This window comes from Chiloscyllium punctatum, chromosome 23 (genome assembly GCF_047496795.1).
Source record: "Chiloscyllium punctatum isolate Juve2018m chromosome 23, sChiPun1.3, whole genome shotgun sequence".
NCBI lineage: Eukaryota > Metazoa > Chordata > Chondrichthyes > Orectolobiformes > Hemiscylliidae > Chiloscyllium > Chiloscyllium punctatum.
Genome location: NC_092761.1, coordinates 81,171,772 through 81,194,954, shown reverse-complemented (window position 1 = coordinate 81,194,954; position 23,183 = coordinate 81,171,772). Strand labels below are relative to the sequence as shown.

The 23,183-nt window shown below is 42.5% G+C and overlaps 1 protein-coding gene across 1 annotated transcript in view; it reads left to right on the top strand.

The window, feature by feature from the left end:
* sik2b (salt-inducible kinase 2b) overlaps positions 1–23,183 on the top strand; it is a 141,349-nt gene that overhangs the window by 109,419 nt on the left and 8,747 nt on the right. Inside the window, exons 5-11 of the mRNA XM_072593267.1 lie at positions 1,157–1,281; positions 3,340–3,463; positions 6,649–6,869; positions 8,773–8,925; positions 13,462–13,623; positions 19,254–19,482; positions 21,306–21,590. Of these exons, the coding sequence (XP_072449368.1) occupies positions 1,157–1,281; positions 3,340–3,463; positions 6,649–6,869; positions 8,773–8,925; positions 13,462–13,623; positions 19,254–19,482; positions 21,306–21,590 (1,299 nt within the window). The remainder of the gene's footprint in view (positions 1–1,156; positions 1,282–3,339; positions 3,464–6,648; positions 6,870–8,772; positions 8,926–13,461; positions 13,624–19,253; positions 19,483–21,305; positions 21,591–23,183) is intronic.

Sequence of the window (23,183 nt, the reverse complement as noted above, 5' to 3'; positions counted from 1 at the left end):
TAAAGTCCAAGGAAGTGTCTAGAAGAGGTGCGAATGGCAAAATGATGAATAGCTGCTGTCCCAAAGCAAAAACAGGAGGAAAAAGCTTTAGGAGGATTGAAGAATACAAATGAGAGAAAACAGAATGGGGGCAGAGATTAGGGACTGAATTTATTTTAATCAAGGCTGATTCTAGAAGGCTGCAAAGTGACTAATTAAAAGACTGTCATGTTCCACAAGCTTGTGTTTAGCTTCATTTGAACAGTAGATGGAGGACAGAGGTCAGCAAGGTGAAGATTGAAATGGCAGGTGATCAGAAACTTGCAGCAGTACTTGGGTCCTGTTTGGAGTGTTCCACAAAATAGTTGCCCAATCTGCATTTGGTTTCGCCAGCTTAGTGTACCACAGCCTGCATGCAGCATGACCAGCAAATACAATGCTTTATCTTGGACAAAGAACACACCAGTCGCTGTATCGTCACTTATAGCACACGGTCTTCCAGGTTTTCTCAATTCCGGCCTTTTACCACTGCAGCAAGACACTACATGTACCGATAGGTTATCTAGTTTGGGATTGTGCCACAGACCTGCCAGTTTGTGCAAATCATTCACGTGGTAAGGTTTTTAATGTTGGTGATGTGGAAAGTTTCTACTGCGGTTTAAGAGACATATTTGCTTTTGGATTTCAGAAGCTCTGTGGCGATACCTCGACCTATTGGTGCCAATCAGTAGAACGTGGGAGCGGGCAGGAAATTGATCTATTGGCTGCTGGATTCATTTGGTTTTATTGGATGATGGTGCTCCTGGTCCAGGGGAATGATTACCCACAGTGACAAAACAAAACTAATAATATTGTTGTAGCCAACTTGTCTTCTGATTCTATTTTGCTCATTATGTATTTATGGTTGTGTTGTCCAAGTCAGTCTAAGACTTCTAGAAACTTGGTCCACAGAGACGGTCACAGTCAAAAACTTGCAACTGTATTTGTGATCATTGACTAACCAAGCCAGAGTGTTGACGCAGTAGTCTATAATGGTAACTGTTCATAGGCAAGTGTGAACCAAAACCACGACAACCGGAAGTAGAATTTGTGAGAAAGTGCATGACCCTCACAAGGTACTGATATCTGGAATGATGTAAAGGCTGCTTCATTTCCGGTTGTGTTTCCATTTGAACAGATTTTGGGTTTGGTAATTTCTACAAACCCGGAGAACCCTTGGCCACTTGGTGCGGCAGCCCACCATATGCAGCTCCAGAGGTTTTTGAAGGACAGCAGTATGAGGGACCACAACTGGACATTTGGGTAACAACTTCACTTAAACCGTAATGATAGTCTTAAAGATTTTAACAAGTTTGAATGCCCTTCTCCTTCTGAAACAGTTAACCCTTTTGTTTCCAATGATTCTCTTATGATGGTGTCTCACGGTGTCCTTACAGCTGTGAAGAGTGGAAGCTCTCACTGAATCTCCAAAGACCCCTTAACATTTCTCTCCACAGCTCCCCATTGCCATGCAACTGAGCGTAACTGTAATGATGCTCTAGTTCTCTGATAGAGACCAACCACCTTGTCACAGACAGTAAAGAGACATGGGATCTCCTAGTTTTTTACATTTACTTTCATGCTGCTATTAAATCTCTTGCCTCAGCCAAATGGGATTTTTGCAGATTTGTATTATGTAGGTTGGCCAGTTCTTAGGAGAAAAAAAAACTCTGAACTTTGTTTAGTCCTAGTCATCATTGGTCCAATAAGTGTTATTAAATTGGTGAAATATGTATTTGTAAACCTGGTAATATGTATAAGGAGGTGAGCATTTGTTTGCTTGCTTGCTTTAAAGTTCATGAAGACCTCAGTGCCTCCTTGGAAATATTAGCCAATCGTGATTGAGGATCTGTTGGAAATGCACCAGTGATTTTCAGTAATCCACCCTTTGAGTGCATAACTCAGCTGGTGCGACAGAATCCTAGAGGGTTCTGACAGAATGCTTCTGTGTGGATGCTATTGAGCTGTCTTTCAAATTTGATGACCTTTTCATTAGATTCAGAGAGGATCTGCTGGGGATAACCTGCATCAGAGAATGGGAACTCCCCACTTCAGAGTGTGGTGATAGCATTAAGGTTTCAATGTCTGAGGTTCCCATTTCAGGAAGGGGTTGGAAGACTGGAAAAGATCATGGCCAGATCAGCCATGAACTTTTTGAATGACGGAGAAGACTCAAAGGACCAAATGGGCTGTGGCTGTTCCTTGATCCTGTGAGAGCAGTGCAGTTCATCACAGGGTAAAACTCCACTGTACCCCAGCATCCTACTCAGTTGTGATGTTACAGTTATGTTCTTGCATTGGGAACTAAAGGCATGAAGGAATATGCGAATAGTGTAGGAAAGTGAACTCGAGCCATGATTTTAAGTGACATTAGCCCATTCCCAGTGTTGACTGAGGGGGGGCTGCTAGTTGATGCCAATTTGAGTTTATAGGTGAAGGTGGCTTGAGGTTCCTGAGCTCCCTCTAAGTCAGGCCAGCAAACAGAAGAGACTAATCCCAACAGCAGGCTGGCTGTGGGCCTGGGTCTTAGCTTGTCTTTCTATTGGTCGAAATAGATACTTCAGATTATTTGGAGCAAAACTCCTAGCTAGTAAATGCTAAATAAGGTTTTATCTTGTCTACACTTTATATTTCCCATCACCTTTTTAAAAAAAAGCAGGTATCAGACCTTGAATTATCCTGAAGTTATGACCTCAGTTTCTGTTTACTGCTGTTGCACTATTGCATAAAGCAGGATGTAAGCAGTTGGACCAGTCATTCTACCTGGCAGTGTCACTGGAGCATACGTGTATTTTATATATATATATATATATATAGTTCATTGTCTTTGTCATTATGTGGCTTTGAAAGGGATTAGAAAGTTCAAAACTGTCAGGAGCAAATTTATCCAGCAAAAGGGCAGATGTCACAACTTTGTTTTGAAAGCCCCAGGCATTATTATCAATACCTTTACATTTTTATTTTGTTTTTGTGATTATCAAATTAAGTGAAGTTAGTGTAGGTGAGTGAGTGCCTCATTTCAGCCAGTGCTTCCTGTCCATGAATAGCACTGTTGGGTATGGAATAAAGCTCCTCTTCTATTCTGTCACCACCGTGTGTCTTCAAATCCACCACAACAGGGTGATTCCCCCCCACTGTGGAAACGTGATGTTCTCTGCATTCTGGCACTGACCAGCCTGTAGCTTCCGGTTGAATTAGGCCAACATTATGCTTTGTACCCACAAAGTGCTGTGTTAAGTAAAATCCTTTCCAAGCAATGAGCAGCAATGTGTTTTTTTTTTGGAAAGGATTCCATGAGGCTTCTCATTTTTGTTTGTGCAGAGTCTCGGTGTGGTTCTCTATGTGTTGGTTTGTGGAGCTTTACCATTTGATGGTCCAACGCTTCCCATCCTGAGGCAGAGAGTTCTGGAAGGCAGGTTTAGAATTCCGTACTTCATGTCAGAAGGTGAGAACAGCCAAAGCATTTGATTTGATTTTGTTAAGCTTTAGTCTGTGTGGCGGGAATAAGTTTCACTTCAGACTCAATATCTGGTTGTGTGTGAGAATGAGATGAAAAAGAGCTTTTGCACTTTATCTAGACTTTTAACAAACTTTCAACAATTTGAATGCTACCTTACTTTCTCCTCCCACATTTAATGACTCACGAAGCAGACAAAATGTGTGCTTATGTGTGTTCTCACAGCTAGTTGATTCCTAGATGTTTGGTCACCTGTTGCCAGAGACTCGGGGGCAATGATGCACATCATGTCTGACTGACAAGAAGAGAATCTCCACTTACAAGAGCTTTAGTGAAAGAGTTTGCAGGTTGAACATCAACCTGTTTGGTCACACTACAAATGTACTTTCTATGGCCATCAAATCCTGGAGTTAGTCTCAAAATCAGGCGGTATGGTGGTTCAGTGGTTAGCACTGCTGCCTCTCAGCACCAGGGTCCCAGGTTCGATTCCAGCCTCTAGCAACTGTCTGTGTGGAGTTTGCACATTCTCCCTGTGTCTGCTTGGGTTTCCTCCGGGTGCTCTGGTTTCCTCCCACTGTCCAAAGATGTGCAGGTCAGGTGAATTGGCCATGCTCAATTGCCCGTAGTCAGAGGGAAATGGATCTGGGTGGGTTACTCTTCGGAGGGTCGGTGTGGACTTGTTGGGCCGAAGGGCCTGTTTCCACACTGTAGAGAATCTAATCTAATCTAAACCAGGGGCAGAATTGCTATACACCGCACAACCAACCTAGTCACATTCCACTCATTTAGGATGTTCAGCACCTATAAAGACCTAAAATACTGTCATTGTGCTATCCTTGACCAAATTCTTTTAGCAAAGCTTCCCTCTGTGCAGTATTACTCTATTTTCTCCTGGATGAAGGAATCAGTAGTAATAGTGCAGTTAACCATTGTTACAGGCAGAACAGGGACAACTGAGCATGGACAATGAAAATCTGATAGGCCAGGATCATCACAGAAACACAAGCATACTACTCCATTGTGGACACCAGCGATAATATGGACTCTTCCATTGTCCAACCCTTGTGTAAATCTGGGTAATGAGTGGTGATGCATCTTTGAGCTGTAACCAAACAATGTCAACACAGGCTGAACTGTCAGCAAGAACAGGAATCCCAGATTAATTTATCCCCATCCCAAAATGAGTTTTGCAGGGGAAAAACTGTTAGCCCCTTTAGTTGTGCCCTGACAGAACTCCATGCAGAAGATAAGTAAGAGATGGAATACAGTATCCTCACTCAGCCATCACTTTGGGAAATTTAATAAATGAGCAAAAACTTAAAGGTTATGATAAAGTTGATCAGATAACTTGCTGACCAGCTGATTTTTAAATGGGACCCTGAGAGTTAGACCCTGGCCTGGAAATTCTGCAGTATTGGGAAACCCGAGAGCCAGAACCAGCCGGTGGTTTAACCAGTTTTCACCATTATTACCTGGAGAGATTAATTGCAACTCTGCGAGCACTCATGATCTTTGTCCTTAAAGTGAGCTAAAGTCCATTTAAATAAATTAATGGCGACTTTTAAAGGTGCATTGTCTACTGACCACCTACAATACTGCTGTTGCTTTAATTCATGCATCACAATTTACATTAGGAACCTAAACTCAAATTTTGTATCAATATTTGTGAGGAGTTGAGTATTATATCGGCCAAATATTTGGTTAATTTCCCACCTAGAACAGGTTCATAGACCTGGACAGAAGATAACTTGTGCCTATTCTGTTCTGACTGCGTCAGAAATAATGAAATCTGAGTCTGGGCAAGATATGGGTGAATTGCATTGACCCAAGTCCATGAGTAACTTCTTTCTTAAAATTTGTTTAACTAAAATCGGCAATTTTACATAAAATGCTTTCCATGCCATTAGTGACACAATGCACATGACTGGGTATGTAGTTCACACCGGATAATGTAATTTTAAAAATTAAATTTACTTGATTTAATGTAATATTCACTTAGACGTACAACATGGGAACAGCCGTTTTTATCCAACTCCTCCATGTTGACCAGATATCCTAAAGTAATCTAGCTGCATTTGGCCCATAGCCCTCTTAAACCCTTCCTATTCATATACCCATCCAGGTGCCTTTTAAATGTTGCAATTGTACCAGACTCCTCCACTTCCTCTGGCAGTGCGTTCCATACACACACCACTCTCTGTGAAAAAGTTGCACATCAGATCCCTTTTAAATCTTTCCCCTTTCTCCTTAAACCTATGCCTTCTAGTTTTGAACTCCCTTACCCCAGAGAAATGGCTTGATTAGGATTTTGCTGTTATGTTTGAAGTATTGGCACAAGATGTGGTGAGTCTGAAGTGTGGAATCTGTCAGAGCTTTCCAAGAGTCGATGAACAGAGCAGTCAAGAGAAAGATTAAATTATTCCTTTTCTGGGTGTCCATTGTCCATAATGTCTCCCAGGTTTATCTCCCAGTTTTCCCCCAACTTCCCTTGATTTGTAATGATTATAATTTAATGGTCCATGCATCCCTTCTCCAAGCAGCCAATCGTTTGTGCGCTTATCCAGTAAGTGTGATGCATTATTTGACCAGGGGTGGCTTGTAAGAGAGAGACAGTGTTGTGGTCATAACATCACTGGACCAGAAATCCAGAGACCCAGGTTTACACTTGGAGGACTGGTTCAGATCCAACCATGGCAGCTGTCCTACAGGGAAGGTAATTTTCCATCCTAACCCGAGGTGACCAGTGTGTGTATCAAGACCAGAAGCAGAGTGGCAGATTCTTAACTGCCCTCTGAAATGGCCTAGGTTGCCGCTCAGTTGTGGAATTAGGAATGGGCAACTGATGCTGGAGTGGCCAGAGATTCAAAAAAAAAGATTGTTACCCAATCACTATGAAATTGGGCGGAAGACACCTTGGTAGATGTTACTGCTGTTGCGGCCCAGAAAAACTGAGACCAATAGTGACTATCTAAGCATAGCACCAGCAATTAGACTGGGATCATCTCTGATCTCCTTAATGTAAATTACAGCATCTTTAACCAGGGCACTGCTGAGAAAGAATTAATATTTCTCCATTACTTTAACAAAGCTATTGGACAAATGTCTGTTTGTAGGAATCTTGATCAGTGTGTGAACCAGTGTTCTCAACTCATCGAGACTTTCTTGCCTGCCAGACTGTGAACACCTTATTCGACGTATGCTGGTCTTAGACCCTTCTAAAAGACTCACAATTGCCCAGATAAAGGAGCACAAGTGGATGCTGACTGAGGTGCCAATACAGCGACCAATTGTATATCCTCAAGCAACTGAGACTGAATCAACCATGGGAGAATACAATGAGCAAGTTCTACGACTGATGCATAGCCTGGGGATTGACCAGCAGAAAACCATTGAGGTAAAGAATGCAATATTTGGATCAAGATGAGTGTGATGCTTTCTTCAATTTGAGTTCTCCATGACTGAAAGAAGGTTTTTTAGTATTTTGCATTCAGGAGGTGGTTGTAGATGTCAGTGTGCAATTTACATTGGAAGGCAATGCGCAGTCAGTTTGTGAAGTGATCCTGACGTGCGACGTCCACCCTATAGACCCTTCAAGAGCTCCACTGAAAGTATTACAGCCTTAAATACAAGGAGCATGAGTAGGCCTTTTTTCTCATTCCAACATTCATTAAGGTGATGACCGATCTTCTGCTTCAATTGCTTCTTCCTGTGCTGTCCACATATCCATAGGTTCTCTTACTACCTAAAAAAACCTATCTGCCTCTGACTCAAGTATATGTGCACACCTCTCCAGGATAGTCTTCCAAAGATTCCCAACCCCTTGAATGAAAATACTCTCCTCGTCCCAGTATGAAGTTATCCTTATCTTGAGATTGATCCAACAGACTGGATTCTCCATCCCAGAGTAAACATTCCCTCAGCATCTCCTCCGACAAGTCAGCCAAGATATATTTTGGATTGTGTTTCAGTTCATTCTTGTTCATCCAGGGTATATACACACAGTCTCTCCTCAGGCACCAGACTTGGGGAAACTTTGCGTCCCCTTTTGGGGCAAAGCACGATAATATTAATCCAGGTAATATTCCAAGAGAAACAACTAAAAAAATGTCAAGTGTGCTTTTCAGCAGTTAAGTGAAGATGATAATTACTTCAAATAAAAGGAACAATTTAATCAACTAGACATTTTGTTGATAATAAGGAGCCAAAAAACTATAAATGATACTTCAGGCATGGCCTCACTAATGGGGATGCTTTTATTTTCTATTTACTGGTTTGCAGTGGCTCTTTTTATTGCTGTTACCTCAGGGTGACTAAATCCTAAATAAGATTTTTCACTAGTAAGATGTATTTGGCTTTCAAGGATTCTTCACACATCTCTATAGTCAGTGAAGAATAGAAGCTCAAGCACCTGCTTTAGCCTCAGTGGCTCTCTATGGTCACCTGTCTTGCTTCAAGTGTCAAAAATTAGACAATTCCTCTGTTTGCAGTTGCTTTCCATCTTCCGTGTTCTCTTCCTTGCTTTTCATTATTGAGCTCATGTCCTTGTGTGAGAATGACCAACTAAACACCTTGAGTTGACCCAATACTTCATTCTCCTTAAGCCAGTGTTGTTATTTCGCAGTCAGATCAGTTGAATGAGCAGCTATTTAGTAATTGCCTTGTTTGTTTCAACTCTGAATTTTAGAGTCCATCTTAATCACTGCACATTCTCTCTCAAATCCCTATATTCTGTAAAGGAGAACAAAATGTCTGGTTGATGAAATTGTTCTTTTTCTTTTTGAAATAATTATCAATCTTCATTTAATTGCTGAAAAGCACTTCTGACTTTTTTTTTGTTGTTTCTCTTGGAATGTTAGCTGGATTAATATTATCGTGGTTTCATTCCCTTTAAAAGCAAATCATGTTAAATGCTGTCAGGGGCGATTCATTGCTCAGCCTGAAGATTGTTCCTTCCTTTACCACTTCAGTGAGATTGATGGAGCAAGAAATGAGTCAAGGATGACCTAACTTGCCCATAATTCTTGGGAAGAAAAAAAGGCCATGACAGCTTAGTAATCAATGAACACAAGAAATGCATTGATCAGAAGAATGACAAATAAAGGTAAAACACCTTAGGGAAAGAGAGTGAGGTTTAAACAAGGTCACTTTATTGAAATCTCTTTTAATTCATCAACACTTACAGTCTCTCACCATCACTCTGCTAGTTTTATTTTTGTTGGACAACCGGTGATGTAAATTGTGTTGTTTAAAAATAAATTCTATTCTAATATTTCTTTCTCTTTTGGCATTTTGTGCAGTCTCTACAGAACAAGAGTTATAACCATTTTGCTGCTATTTATTATCTATTGGTGGAGAGGCTCAAGTCCCACAGAAGCAGTTTCCCCGTAGACCAGAGACTTGATGCTCGTCAACGAAGACCAAGCACCATTGCTGAACAAAGTGTTGCCAAGGTATTGCCTGAATGGCTGACAGTCGCTGGGCCTGTTGTAGATGTATTGTGCACTCTGTAATAGATGAAATGACGTTTGTGTAAAGATTCCAGCTCCCTAGCTCTGCAGGTTGTAGAGGTTGGGATCGATTCATGGATTGGCTCTAATAGTTCAGGGTGTGCGTGTATTTGAAAATACATTTTAGGTCTATTTTTAACTCTTCACACCTCAAGTCTTTAGACAACCTCGTGCTTTCTAATCAGCAAAGGATTTTATTGAGTCTTTTCTTATATGTACAGCACTTTCGGGAATGTGTAGTTTTGCTAAAAATACAGAACATCCCATGATGTTTTGAATTATTTATGGTTCTCTTCGCACTTGGATTTTGCCAGTGATTCACGAGGATCTGTTTTAAGCTGTTTTCCTCCTTATGCCTGTGGTGCTGATTAACTGAATGTTAATTGAAGAACTAATTGAGCTGAACATTAAGCCTACCACCCTTCATCTCCTGTGTAACCATACTGAGTAACATTCTATATTGGGAATGCCAACAAAGCATCACAGAATGTGTTTGGGTTCTGAATCGTTGGTTGATACGTGACTGAAGAAAGCCATTTGTCCCCTGTTAAATCTCTGCTGCCAGTGGGCATAGTTTCTTCTGAACAAAATCCATAATTTTCATATTTCAGATGTGAGTGCTTGCAGAAGTATTCGTAAATCAGTCTGAAAAATAGTCAATCACCAAAATTTCTATATCCTCAACTGCACGTGTTAAATAAAACAAAGAACTGTAGATGCTAAATCTGAACCAAAAACAGAAACTGCTGGAGAAACTCAGCAGATCTGGTGGCATTTGAGGAGAAAAAGCAGAATTAGTAGTTTGAGTCCTTTACTTCCAAACTGACAGCAGTGAGGAAAAGATGACAGTGCTGCGCGGGGGGTGGGGGGAGGTGAAAAGAGGAGAGTAGATGGGAGGAGATGAAGCACAGACGAGAAGAAAGACAGGCGGATAAACCAACTGACACTAGTATGTTAGTGGAAAGAAAAGCTGATAATGGAGACTAGAAATAGGTGAAATTGGGTTAGCTGTGTTGAAAACAACCCATGTGAGATCGGGCCCATGGTTTGGAGGTGGATAAAGGACATGGAGGAAGGTGTTCAGGTTCAAAGATAATTGAATTCTGGTTGTAAATTTGCTCGCTGAGTTAGAAGGTTTGTTTTCATATGTTTCGTCACCATACCAGGTGGTAACATCAGTGAGCCTCAGGTGACGCACTGGTGATCTGTTCCGCTTTCTGTTTATGTGCCTTAGTCTGTTAAGGTGGGTGTTATTGTTTCTGGTTCTTTTTCTCAGAGGTTGGTAAATGGGGTCCAAATCTGTGCTCATTGATGGAGTTCCAGTTTGAATGTCAGGCCTCTAGGAATTCCCGGGCATGTCTCTGTTTAGGTTATCCCAAGATGGATGTGCTGTTTCAGTTGAAGTGGTATTCTCCTCCTTCAGTATATAAGGATACTAGTGATAGTGGGTCATATCTTCTCAAAAATCACAAATAATTGAACTCCGTATTGAGTCCTGAAGGTTGCAGGGTCCTTGAGCTGAAAGTAAGACGCTGTTTCTTTTAGTTTGTGCTGAGCAAGTTTGCAGTGCATGTTTCCTTTATGCGATAACAACGTCTCCTGCTTTTGGGAGAGCGTTGTTTGTACATATGAGATTGGTTCGGCAGACCAGTCTCATTGGCATGTTGTCAACCCCACCCATGGTGAGCAAATATTCACAAATACCTCTGATTATATCTGTACAGCCAACTCCCTTTATTCCTCGAACCTGACCTTGCTTTGTGGCATGCCCCTGATGAGGGAGACCTGTATATCGAGCAGTTGTCTATACTCTTGCAAGTGAGAGCATATTTTATTTTGTTATTATTCACTCATAGGATTTGGGCATTGCTGACTGGACCAACATTAATTGACCGTACCTTGAGAAGGTGGTGAACTGCTGCAGTCCGTTCAGTGTAAGGCCACCCATACCTCATTAGTGAGGGAGCTCTAGGATTTTGACCTAGCAATGCTGAACAGAGATATATTACCGAGTCAGGTTGGTGTGTGGTTTGGAGGGGATCTCTGTGTTTCCACGGATCCAACTATTGCTGCAGTTGAGTTGCTGACAGCGAAGCTGGGATTACCCTTTGCAGCTCTTCATTGGTTGTGCTGCCATCCTGGTACCTGCTGGGGGAAGTGTACTTTCTTGCAGCTTCAAAGCTAAAATGCATAATCTCACCAGTGACCTGCTGTATCTTGAGTTAAGGCAGGTGCAGAAGGCCCTCTAATGATATCTGTTATTAAACAAGCACCCAGCTGGCGTTGGGTAGGCAGCTGTGGTGTCCATCGACAAGGCTGTGTAAAAGTCCTCAGCTACTGGCTTTCTCCAGGCTCATTGTAACTGCCTGTGCCCTACCAGCTCAGGTAGAGTTGCAATTACCCTTTCATTCCTATTCCAGCTATTTCCTGGCACCACGAAGGAGTGGGACGTAGGGTAGATCATCAGCTACTTTGAGATGAATCCACTACCTTTTATGCAAGTATGACACAATGGAAAATATTGCTGTGAGTAGAATCAGGTATACTGTCTGTGGGGGCTGACTGCATTTCGATGCACGCAACCATACACGTGCAAAGACACACATGCATGTACACGCAATCTAATTGATGTAATAATGTTCACCGATCATTCAGGCAATTTGGGTGACATGATGGCTTAGTGGTTAGCACTGCTGCCTCACAGCACCAGGGACCTGGGTTTGATTCCAGCCTAGGGCGAATGTCTGTGTGGAGCTTGCACACTCTTCCCCATGGTCTGCATGGTTTTCCTCCGGGTGCTCGGGTTTTCTCCCACAGTCTAAGGATGTGCAGGTCATGTGAATTGGCCATGTTAAATTGCCCATAGTGTTAGGTGCATTGGTCAGCGGGAAATTGGTCTGGGAGGGTAACTCTTCGGAGGGTCGTTGTGGACTTGTTGGGTTGAAGGGCCTGTTTCCATTCTGTAGGGGATCTAATCTAATCATTCACTTGATGGTTCCATTTGGCTGACCCCTGAGTTTCTTCTGCATGCTTCCTGCTGTGGGCTCTTCAGCGATCTGAATAGCTTTCTTTTCAATGAAATCTCCCAAGCAACTTGCCCAAAGCTTCAGCAAGATCCCCAAGGTTCTGGCAGGCTGTTTGCTGCCTCTTTATAGATAGCTCTGTGAATGTTTTGCTATCTTGCGTGTAAATGTGTGAAGGTTTGTGCTTTTAATAGAGTAGGATGTTACTGATTATCAAATAACCATCAATCTTAGAAATGTACACTTGCGAGGATCACCCTGTTGCTCTTGGCCTTTGTGTCTCTTGCTGTCAAACCACTGACTGGTCTGGGCTGTGGTCAGTTGCTACAGAAATATACCCAAATGACTAGCAGCAATATGCATGAGGTGGAGCTAGTAATCCTCCTTCCCTGTGGAAGGAAACCTGAATTAACAGTTCGGATTTATTAGAATTGGTGACAGATCATTGATGTGAAATGTTAACTCTCTTTCTCCCACATGTGTCTCTAAGATACACCCGAAGGATTGTGAGACAATTGCTAGCTCTCTGTTGAGTGAGTCACCAAGATTCTAGGTTTGATTTTCACCCTTGCACTCGAGTGCAAAATTCAAGGCTGAAATCCTGAGGAAGTCAACATTGTAAATTCAAACAATGCCTGAACTTAACTGTTAGTCTTTGTTAACTGAAGCCTTCTATGTCTGTACCAATCAACAGTCTCCTATCATACGGTGAAAATGTTGGTTTTCCCCGTAAACTGATTTTCTTGATATCTTGCTGAGTACAAGATGCAAATCTTCTTCAAATAAATGTCTCATTTTGGAAATACTCAAGTTCAGTGCTACCAAGCAAAAGTTCTAATATTCTGATTATGTTGCTCACAGAAGAACTTCTCCTGTATTTTCCAATTGTCTTTCCACCCCTAACCTACCCTTGGGATAAAGAAGGGTCACTGGACCTGAAATGTTAACTCTGTTTTCTCTCCACAGACCTGTTGAGTTTTTCCAGTAGTTTGGTTTTTTTTCAGTTAATGATATTGGAACAGGTCAAAATCAGACTTAAAGTTATGCCCCCCTTAGGGGTAGATTCTTTACTCAGCGGGTTGAGAGTTCATGGAATGCCCTGCCAGTATCAGTGGTGGACTCTCCCTCTTTATGGTCGTTCAAGCGGGCATTGGATAAGCATATGGAGGTTATTGGGCTAGTGTAGGTTAGGTAGGCTTCGGTCGGCGCAACATCGAAGGCCGAAGGGCCTGTACTGCGCTGTATTTTTCTATGTTCTATAGTCAAATTGCTTGCTGACATTTGCTATCTAGACTTGTACTGAAGAATGGGTGTTTGGATGAGGTACCATTTTCATCATCTTTTCACTGAGAGGAGAAATCCGTGGACCCAGGAGAGGAAGATGGGGAAGAAATTAAATATGTCCTAAACTTTTTTTTTCAAAGATCGTATTACCACGCCATTTTCTTTTCTTCAGGCAAATCCTGTCATGCCCCAGGTGAATCTGCTGCCTCAGAACGTCAGGCTGCTGAGGTCTCCTCTCCTGCCACAATCTGCTGCTGTGGATACATTCTCCTTTCTGCAGACTGGGTGCCAGCCGGAGTTAGGCTTCATGGAGGAAGATGTCAACACCCCCAAGGTGAGTGACTCGCTCTGTTTTACTTTGGTGTCATAGAGATACACAGCAGGGAAATTGACCTTCCAGTTCAAGCTGACCAAATATCTTAAATTAATCTACTCGCATTTGACAGGGTTTGGCCCATATCCCTCCAATCCCTTCCTATTCATATGCCTATTTTTCCTATAGCAGGCAACCAATATTGGAGTCAGGCAGACAGAAAAGTTGCATTGGCTGTCTTGGTGTCAGATTCAGCTTGACACCACTCTTGTGATGTGACTTGGGGCATTTTTCTATGTTAAAGACAGATGAAGTTCCCAGTAGTACAAAAATGTAACATTGCTAAAAAGGGGCATGGAACCAACTTCAGTTGTTCTGCTTCTATTATGGGAGTTGAAGAGTGTGGCGCTGGAAAAGCATAGCAGATCAGACAGCATTCCTGATGAAGGGCTTATGCCTGAAACTTCACCTCTCCTACTCCTCGAGTGCTGTCTGACCTGCTGTGCTTTTCCAGCACCACGCTCTTTGACTCTGACTGTCCAGCCTCTGCAGTCCTCACTTTGTCTTTGCTTTAGTAAGTGGGTGTGTATGTGTGGTTAAAACAAATGGATAATTACTGTGCAAAAATATGCAACCTGTGGTGTAAAGTTAAATGAAGATAGTGGAATATTTTTGAGAGGTGGGAGGAGAGTCATTAGAAATTCTGGAGTTCTTGATGGATAAGATGAAATTGAACCTATCCCTCAGGCAGAATCCAGCTGGGCCGATAGTTAGAATTAGTCCAGTAGTTTACCTCCTGACACCCTATGCAGATCCAGGCTGCTCGTGAGTGTCAGCTGGTGATGCACCTTCCTCTGAATCACAAGGTTTTGGCCTTGGGTACCAGCCAGGCTGATGTGCAGTACTGAGGGGGTGTTGGAGATGCCATCTTTTGGAAGCATTGTTAATCTGAGGCACCATCAGGTAGATGTTAAATATCACATGGTAATATTTTGGTGAAGAGCAGGGGTGTTTAATGCCAGTATCCTTGCCCATATTTAACCTTCAAGAAACATCAGTGCGACACACTCTGAAGAACAGTCATATCGGGCATGAAATGTGAACTCTGTTTCTCCCTTTCCACAAATGCTGCCAAACCTGCTGAGTTTCTCCAGTGTTTTTTTGTTTGTTTTTAACTTCAGATCTCGACATCATTTCTAAAACTGATGTCACAGGAAAATAAATGAGCTGGCTGTTGCTGTTTCTGGGATCTTGCTGAACACAGATTGGTAACTATGTTACAGTCCTGCAGCTCCACAAGGACTCAATTGACAGTTAAAAAAACGAACTTTGAAACATCTGGTGGTTGTGAAAAGTGCCACATAAATACAAGTCTTCCGATTTTTTTTTGTCTCAACCCTTTAAGTTAAACGGTAAGGACCCTCCTTGAGGGCAGGATATGTCAGCTTGCTCGTAGTGGAAGATCAGTGGGACTTTTAAGTGACAGATGCATGTGGTTGGTGTTTTTTGCAACTGCTAGATAATCCCAGCAGATGCAGCCACTAATTCTGGCTACAGCACAGATGTTATATTTTCTCTTTTTGTGTAATTTTGAGCTAATGTTAATTCTCCTTGCAAATATTTCTCAAGGCAGTTATCATTGTCTCAACAAAAGTAGATTTAATGGTCAGGAGAAGGTCAAGCCCATTTAACTAATCCGAACCATTAACTGGTTATAAAGCAGCCTGTGGTTGAGTTTCCATCAGTAAGTGAGGTAGCTGGCTGAATGTAATCCATCAAATCTTTTGAGTCAATTCTGTGTGTAGTGCAGATATAATTAGCTGTAACTTTTTTTAAAAGCTGTAGTGCTAAATATTGCCTTGGAGGATACAGGTGTGACTCACAACACGTTGGAACACTGCAGTGTGGATATTAAGGTAATTTTTCACACTTGAGGTGTCCTCTGTAATCCTGGAAACTTGTGGAAGAGAAATTCCCTACCCTGTGTGTGTTCATCTCCATTGAGAATTCACTCGTGCAGGGGTGGGTGGTATCGTCAATACCCTGCCTCTATCGGAATCTAATTACAGGATTCAGTTCCATGTTTACGTGTTTGAGCGTGGCACAATTGGGCCATTGTTGGGAATTAAGTGTGTTTCCTTTTGTATCCATTATTATATTTCCTGTTCTGCCAAAGTCAACCCAGTTTGTATATTCTCGTAATGAGATGCTGCATGAGTAGAGCAAATATAGTGGGGAGTTTGGAGCAGATGGCTATGTTCGAAGAGGCTGGACCAACACAAATGTGATGGGCTCAAAAAATCCTTCTCTCCTGCATTCTCTAATATTACACTGTGGAGTACATGAAGGGGGCAGACCAGTTGCCACAACAAGTTGTAATCATCATTTTAAACCTACCAGCCCTTAGAGTCATAGAGATGTACAGCATGGAAACAGGCCCTTCGGTCCAACCCGTCCGTGCCGACCAGATATCCCAACGCAATCTAGTCCCACCTACCAGCACCCGCCCCATATCCCTCCAAACCCTTCCTATTCATATACCCAGCCAAGCGTCTCTTAAAAGTTGCAATTATACCAGCCTCTGGCAGCTCATTCCATACATGTACCACCCTCTGTGGAAAAAGTTGCCCCTTAGGTGTCTCTTATTTCTTTCCTCTCTCACCCTAAACCAATGCCCTCTTGTTCTGGACTCTCCGACCCCAGGGAAAAGACTTTGCCTATTTACCCTATCCATGCCCCTCATAATTTTATATACCTCTAAGGTCGCCCCTCAGCCTCCGATGCTCCAGGGAAAACAGCCCCAGCCTGTTCAGCCTCTCCCTGTAGCTCAAATCCTCCAATCCTGGCAACATCCTTGTAAATCTTTTCTGAACCCTTTCAAGTTTCACAACATCTTTCCGATAGGAAGGAGACCAGAATTACACGTAATAGTCCAACAGTGGCCTAACCAATGTCCTATACAGCTGCAACATGACCTCCCCACTCCTATTCACAATACTCCGACCAATAAAGGAAAACATACCAAATGCCTCCTTCACTATCCTAACTACCTGCAACTCCACTTTCAAGGAGCAATGAACCTGCACTCCAAAGTCTCTTTGTTCAGCAACACTCTCTGGGACCTTACCATTAAGTGTATAGGTCCTGCTGAGATTTGCTTTCCCAAAATGCAGCACCTCTCATTTATCTAAATTAAACTCCACCTGCCACTTCTCAGCCCATTGACCCATCTGATCAAGATCCTGTTGTAATCTGAGGTAACCCTCTTCGCTGTCCGCTACACCTCCAATTTTGGTGTCATCTGTAAACTTACTAACTCTACCTCTTATGCTCGCATCTAAATCATTTATGTAAATGACAAAAGGTGGAGGACCCAGCACCGATCCTTGTGGCACTTCACTGGTCACAGACCTCCAGCCTGAAAAACAACCCTCCACCACCACCACCCTCTGTCTTCTACCTCTGAGCAGTTCTGTATCCAAATCGCTAGTTTTCCCTTTATTCCGTGAGATTTAACCTTGCTAATCAGTCTCCCATGGGGAATCTTGTTGAATGCCTTACTGAAGTCCATGTAGATCACATCTACCGCTTTGCCCTCATCAATCCTCTTTGTTACTTCTTCAAAAAACTCAATCAAGTTTGTGAGACATGATCTCCCACATGCAAAGCCATGTTGATTGTCCCTAATCAGTCCTTGCCTTTCCAAATATGGTTTTTTTAAAAAAAACACTGCTGCTGCATAGTTTAGGCATTTATAAAATTAATTTAATAATGACAAATCTAGGAGCTCTAGCATCATTGCACCTCTCATTAATGACAGACTTTCACATTTAAATTTGGTTTCTTCCAGCATTTCCAAGTGTTGTGGCATTGGTTTGATCAGCCAGCAGAGCTTTGAGGAACAGAGTTTCAAACATGAAATGTTCTCTAAATTCGAGTGTATTACCTCATGAATTAGCCTGCATTCAGGAATAGTCCAGGGAATAAAACAAGGATGCAGTGAATTGTTCGACTAAGAGTTGTGAATTTTTGTAACACTCTTCCTGAAAAGTTGGTGGAAGCAGAGCTTTTGTTTTTAAGACAGCGATAGAGAGATTCTCGATCAGCAAGGGACAGAAAGGTTCTGGGGGTAAGTTCGGAATGTGGATTTGAGGTTACAATCAGCTTTGCTATGTTTTCATCGTGTTGTGGAGCAGGCTTGATGGGGGCAAATGTCCTTGTTATGGTCATACTTTTGATCTGTTTGAAAAAATGTCCAGCAAAATTCTGCCCCTGCCCTGACAAACCTGTGTCGTGAATAATATTTCCAGGGCATGGAGCCATTTGCAGGGGACAGTACATACTCTGAAGAGACATACTTAACTGAATTGTCAATGAACTGTTCTGACAAACATTTGTAATTAATTCTGTTGGTCAATTTCTTAATTTCAGATGTCAGTGTATTAAAATGTGAGGATGTCTTTGTACTTGGAAACTAGGGAGAGACTAAGAAAGTCTCTGTCACTAGGAACAAGAACCTGCACTGTATCATAAATAGTGAAAACCTAGTTGCTGTTTGGGAGGAAGTGACTCAGACAAACCACTCACTGATTAAACTGAGTGTAAAATGGAGGGAAGTGCCTTTTGGTACTTCTAGAATCTTCTGACTGAGCAGACAAATGGCAGGATGTTTCCCACTTCACATTGAAAATATCTGAATGTTATGTCTGCAAATACCCAGAATTCTACAATGATCCATTCTTATTCCCCAGCTCTATTTTCAATTCCTGCTTTTTTTTTCCTACTTGTTTTTTTCACAGCTTTAAGCAACCATGAGAACTGCAGGCTCATGGAGTTTATTGATGTGTTTCAAATTGTGGATATGTACAGGAGAATATCCAAATCATCAAAACAGTTAAAGGCAAGGTACCATCCTAACCTGGAACTATATCATTGTTCCTTAATTGAACCTGTCAAAATCTTGCCACTCCCTCCCTAACAGCACATACATAAGGCACTGTTTTACCCACTATCACCTTCTAAAGGGCAGTCATGGATGGGACAACAAATATTGACCTCTTCAGGAGCACCCATGTCCTGTGAGAGTAATTTTTTTAGAAATCAATAAACAAATGAGGGAGAAAGGAATTGAGGAATTGCTGACGAAGTTCAAATGAGGCGAGGGGAGAGGGTTGTATATAGTCTAAACGCCACTCCAACCAGTTTCTGGATTAGTGGTGCTGGAAGAGCACAGCAGGCAGGCAGCATCCAAGTAGCTTCGAAATCGACGTTTCGGGCAAAAGCCCTTCATCAGAATTTGGTTTCCAACATCTGCAGTCATTTGTTTTTACACCAACCAGTTGTCAAGTGGCCGAATGGGATGGTGTGCTGTGAGGATGGTGAATACTGGCCCATACAAATCTATGTTAAAAATTCACTGATGTTGGATAACATATCCCAGATTGTTTGTTTATTTAAAAGTTAAGATTGTACAACTTAAGGATGGAATTTTGTGTTGGGAATTGTTAGTGTATTTGTTTGGCAATAATTTGCCACTCTTCAGGTCATTAAGCTGTAGTTAAAGCCTCAGAACAAACAGCAAACAGAGCACTCTCTCAGGACTATGTGAAGATATCATGTACGCGAGTAATCTTTTTAACCAAATTTCACAGGTAAATGGTTGTCTTCTGGATCCTGTGCCTCCTGTAATGGCAAGGAAAGGATGTCCACCATCTCCTAGCAACATGATGGAGACATCCATCGATGAGGGGATAGAGACTGAGGATGACTCTGAAGAGGACCCCGCCCAGGTTTACGCATCATTTCAGGCAATGCGCTGTGGCCAGAGAAGGCACACTCTAGCTGAAGTGACCAACCAGCCAATGGGGATGCCAAGTACAGGTACAAGCCATTTGGCCAGGTTTCATTTGCTCAAAGGCTGCTTTCTTTCGGAGTTCCAGTTTCGAGATTGACTGATGCCCTCTGATATATTGTGTGTGTTATAATGGAGTTTCTAGAGTGAATGTTAGCCAGTTACTCATCCCTGTTGTCATTTACAAGGATGTACTGCATTGAATCACCACGGTTCTATTAGCTGCTCCTTCCAAACCCACCATCTCTACCACACAGAAGGACAAAAGCAATAGTGAGATGGGCAAACCGCCATCGACAAGTTCTGCTGTAAGTCCCTCATCATCCTGACTTGGAACCATATCAGTGTTGTTTTGGGCTTTAACTCTGAATGAAACGTCCCTTTCAGAAGAACTGTGTGTTCCCCCCCCACCGCAAGAGGGCAATGGTCCAAGATGGCGACTCACAACCACCTTCATCAGAGCATTTAGGGTTGGCATAGCCAGTGTCGCCTAAACCTTTTGGGCGAATATGTATTTATATATATATTGAGACCAACACAGTCCAAGGTGAATCCTTATTACTTGACTTCCATTCCTGGGCAGGGTAGTGGTTAAGAATGGGAACTTTACATTTGTTTTTGTTTGGACCCATCGTAGTTCAGACAGGAGCACCCCTCCATATTCTCACTTTATCATACTTGCTAAAGAAACCAATGGAGGAGTTTGTAACAATTGGCTATATTAAAATTTTTAAAAACACAATCTGGAAAGCAAAGTCAATAACTACTTTGAAAAACAAATTGCACAGATACGTGATAAGAAAATATTTGCAGGGCTCGGGAGGAAGACTAGGGCTGTGAAAATAATTGATTATCTCATTCAAAGCAGCAGTACAGGCTCAATGGGCTGAATGACCTCAATCTGTGTTATATTTAATTTCAGATTGCCCCACTGCATTGTAAGCACTACAGGTCTGGTATAGCCTGCAGGTATCTCCCCTGTCCATTTATTAGACTTTGAGTGGTTTTATTATTAATCCAAGAGTAAGATTGATCTCCAGGATGAATGTAGTTGACCTATTTTGATTTGATTTAATTTAAGCTTTATTGTCATGTGTATTCAAGTTCAGAATTGGTCAATGAGCTCCATCAGATCACAAGTTTGTCTTAACCCTGGTCTAATAAAACCGGACCCTACTGCACCAGTTTCCTTCCAATTCTTGAGGCCTCTCTAGGAGACATTTGAGCTAATACCTTGGTAACTACATGTTATCTTCTGTCATCATCTTAGTTGTGGCATTCCCAGTCGTGCCTACCTCTGTGTGAAGGGGACAGGGTCAACAAACCAACTAAAGCACTTGTCTCATCAAAGTGTAATGATTTCCATTTAACACTCGGGCTGTGTAAAATGAAGTCCATTGCACTGTCGTCTGTTGCCCTGGTAACATTGTCCTTTTATGTTATAAGGCCCTCTCTCCTGCTGATTCCATCGCCATGACGACACTGGATCCAAGGAATGTGGCAGCATTTCCTCAATCCCAGTTTTGCTGAAGCCTTTTGTTATACAGTAAATGGAAAGGAGGGGGGAGTCTTCATTCCATTGTTAATATATCCCTGGGTCTGCCTAGTGGTTATTATTACTTACGGCAGGAAATACTGGAAGTGACAGTGCAGGGATTTCCCACAGTTACTCAGAACCCTTGCTGTTTAGCATTAAATGAACAACTGTTTTACTGTGATCTTCTCTAATTATAAATTTGCATTCAGTTTTGGCTGGGTCAACAGGGTTCAAAGCTGCACCGCGGACTGGATTCGATGATTATATGGCCTATTCTGATCCTAATCTATGTATACATCTATTGTCACAATGCAGGGAAACTGTTCACTATAGGCAATAATCCATCCTTGGGGAGCGTCGATTCAGAATACGACATGGGATTGATGCACAGCGAGCTCAATATTCTGGAAGACACACCACCCCTGAAGGAGGTTGTACTCGTCAACCAACCAGTGGCACGAATGACCCCACCACTGATTGGCATCCGGCCACCGAATCCAGCAATGGAGGCACTGACTTCCCAGAAACGCGAAGTGCATAACCGGTCACCGGTCAGCTTCCGGGAAGGTCGAAGAGCTTCTGATACATCTTTAACACAAGGTGACTACCCACCATGGTTTTAATACCATCTGTGTTGTGTGTGTCTGTGTGCGCGCGCTGTATGGATGTGAGAGCTTTGTCAATAATACCTAGCTATGTCACGAGGGTTAATTTCTCCTGCGCAGATTCGATTGTGAAAATGCTCTGGTTACATTTCCTACAAGGCACCTGGGGCTTTAGAATCCAGTCCTTATTGCCTCCATTTCCTGTGGTGAAATATTGACCCACTGGGCCGGACTGTTCAAGGGCCAAGGTTTGTCTGTTGGGAGAGCATCTGTGTCCCAATTTTACAACTGCATCAATAGCCCAATGTGATATTTTTGAAGGGAAGTCCAGTTACCAACCACGGCGCAATATAATTGGAGACCTACCGATAGCGAGTGTGGCGACCTGTTTGTCAGAAAGGGCCCCTCATGTAGGAGGTACCCTCTCGAGGTGTTTAACATCACTGCAGTAAAAATTGTTCGCTGCTGCCCGAGTGTCGATGTGGAGGGGGAGCTCAAATGGAGTGGCCTATGCTTGTAGCTGTAACAGTTTTGTGAATGTGGAGGGCATTTCCAAAGCCACGTGGAGCACATAATGGCGGGAATGTGCCATAAACCAGCCCCATTGGGATTTTGCAGATCTGCCTCTGGTCCCACCTCCCCATGCAATTGAGAATCCAGTCTGTTGAGTCCACCTGATTTTGTGTTGTGTAGAATGCTCTTAACTATATCAACACAGACACAGGAGTGTGCTGCCCAACAGACCTGTTCCTATCATTAAAACTACATCTACCTACCATCTGAATGATCCCAGAAGCCTTCCTTTGCTACCTTCCCTGAAAGACTATTCCAGGTATTGCTCAGCATGTGTGAAGACACCTGTGGTTCATCAGTCCAGAGCTGACCAGTTTGAACTTGTGTCCCACTGTCATAGAGTACGTTTGACTTGGTAACATAGCAACATCAGTTGACCACCACCTCCATTCTCCTCCCATCAGTCACCCATTCCTCTTCCCATCAGTGTGTTTAACTCGAGCCACCACCTCCTATGTGGTCTTAGTTCTCTCTTAAAAACTGGACAAGTTTTAAGAAGGTAAATAGCAAAAAGCTATTTCTACTGGTCAGTGAAGTTAAAAATTAGTCATACCCTTTAGGAACGCAATTTGGAAACACTTACAAAGGCCAGTAAAAATCTGGAACTCTCTTCCTCAAATGGCAGATTGTTAACTTTTTGAATGTGAGATTGATAGATTTTTTTTTGTTAAGCAATGGTATTAAGGGGAAAGATGGGCATGTGGAATTAGATAACAGGCAAGCTGTGTCCTTTCTGTAGGCTGGAAGAGCTAAATGACTGTTCCTGTCGCTATAGGCGACTGTAAACTCAGGATTGATACTAGACCAGAAATGGGAGGCCAGTCTAATTATTTGAATGCAAAGGACAAAGGACAACTGAGACAACTTTGTCTCTTATCTCAAGAGGGTTGGAATATAAAAGCAGAGATGTACTACTAAGACTTTATAAAGCTCTGGTTAGGCCCCATTTGGAGTACTGTGTCCAGTTTTGGTCCCCACACCTCAGGAAGGACATACTGGCACTGGAACGTGTCCA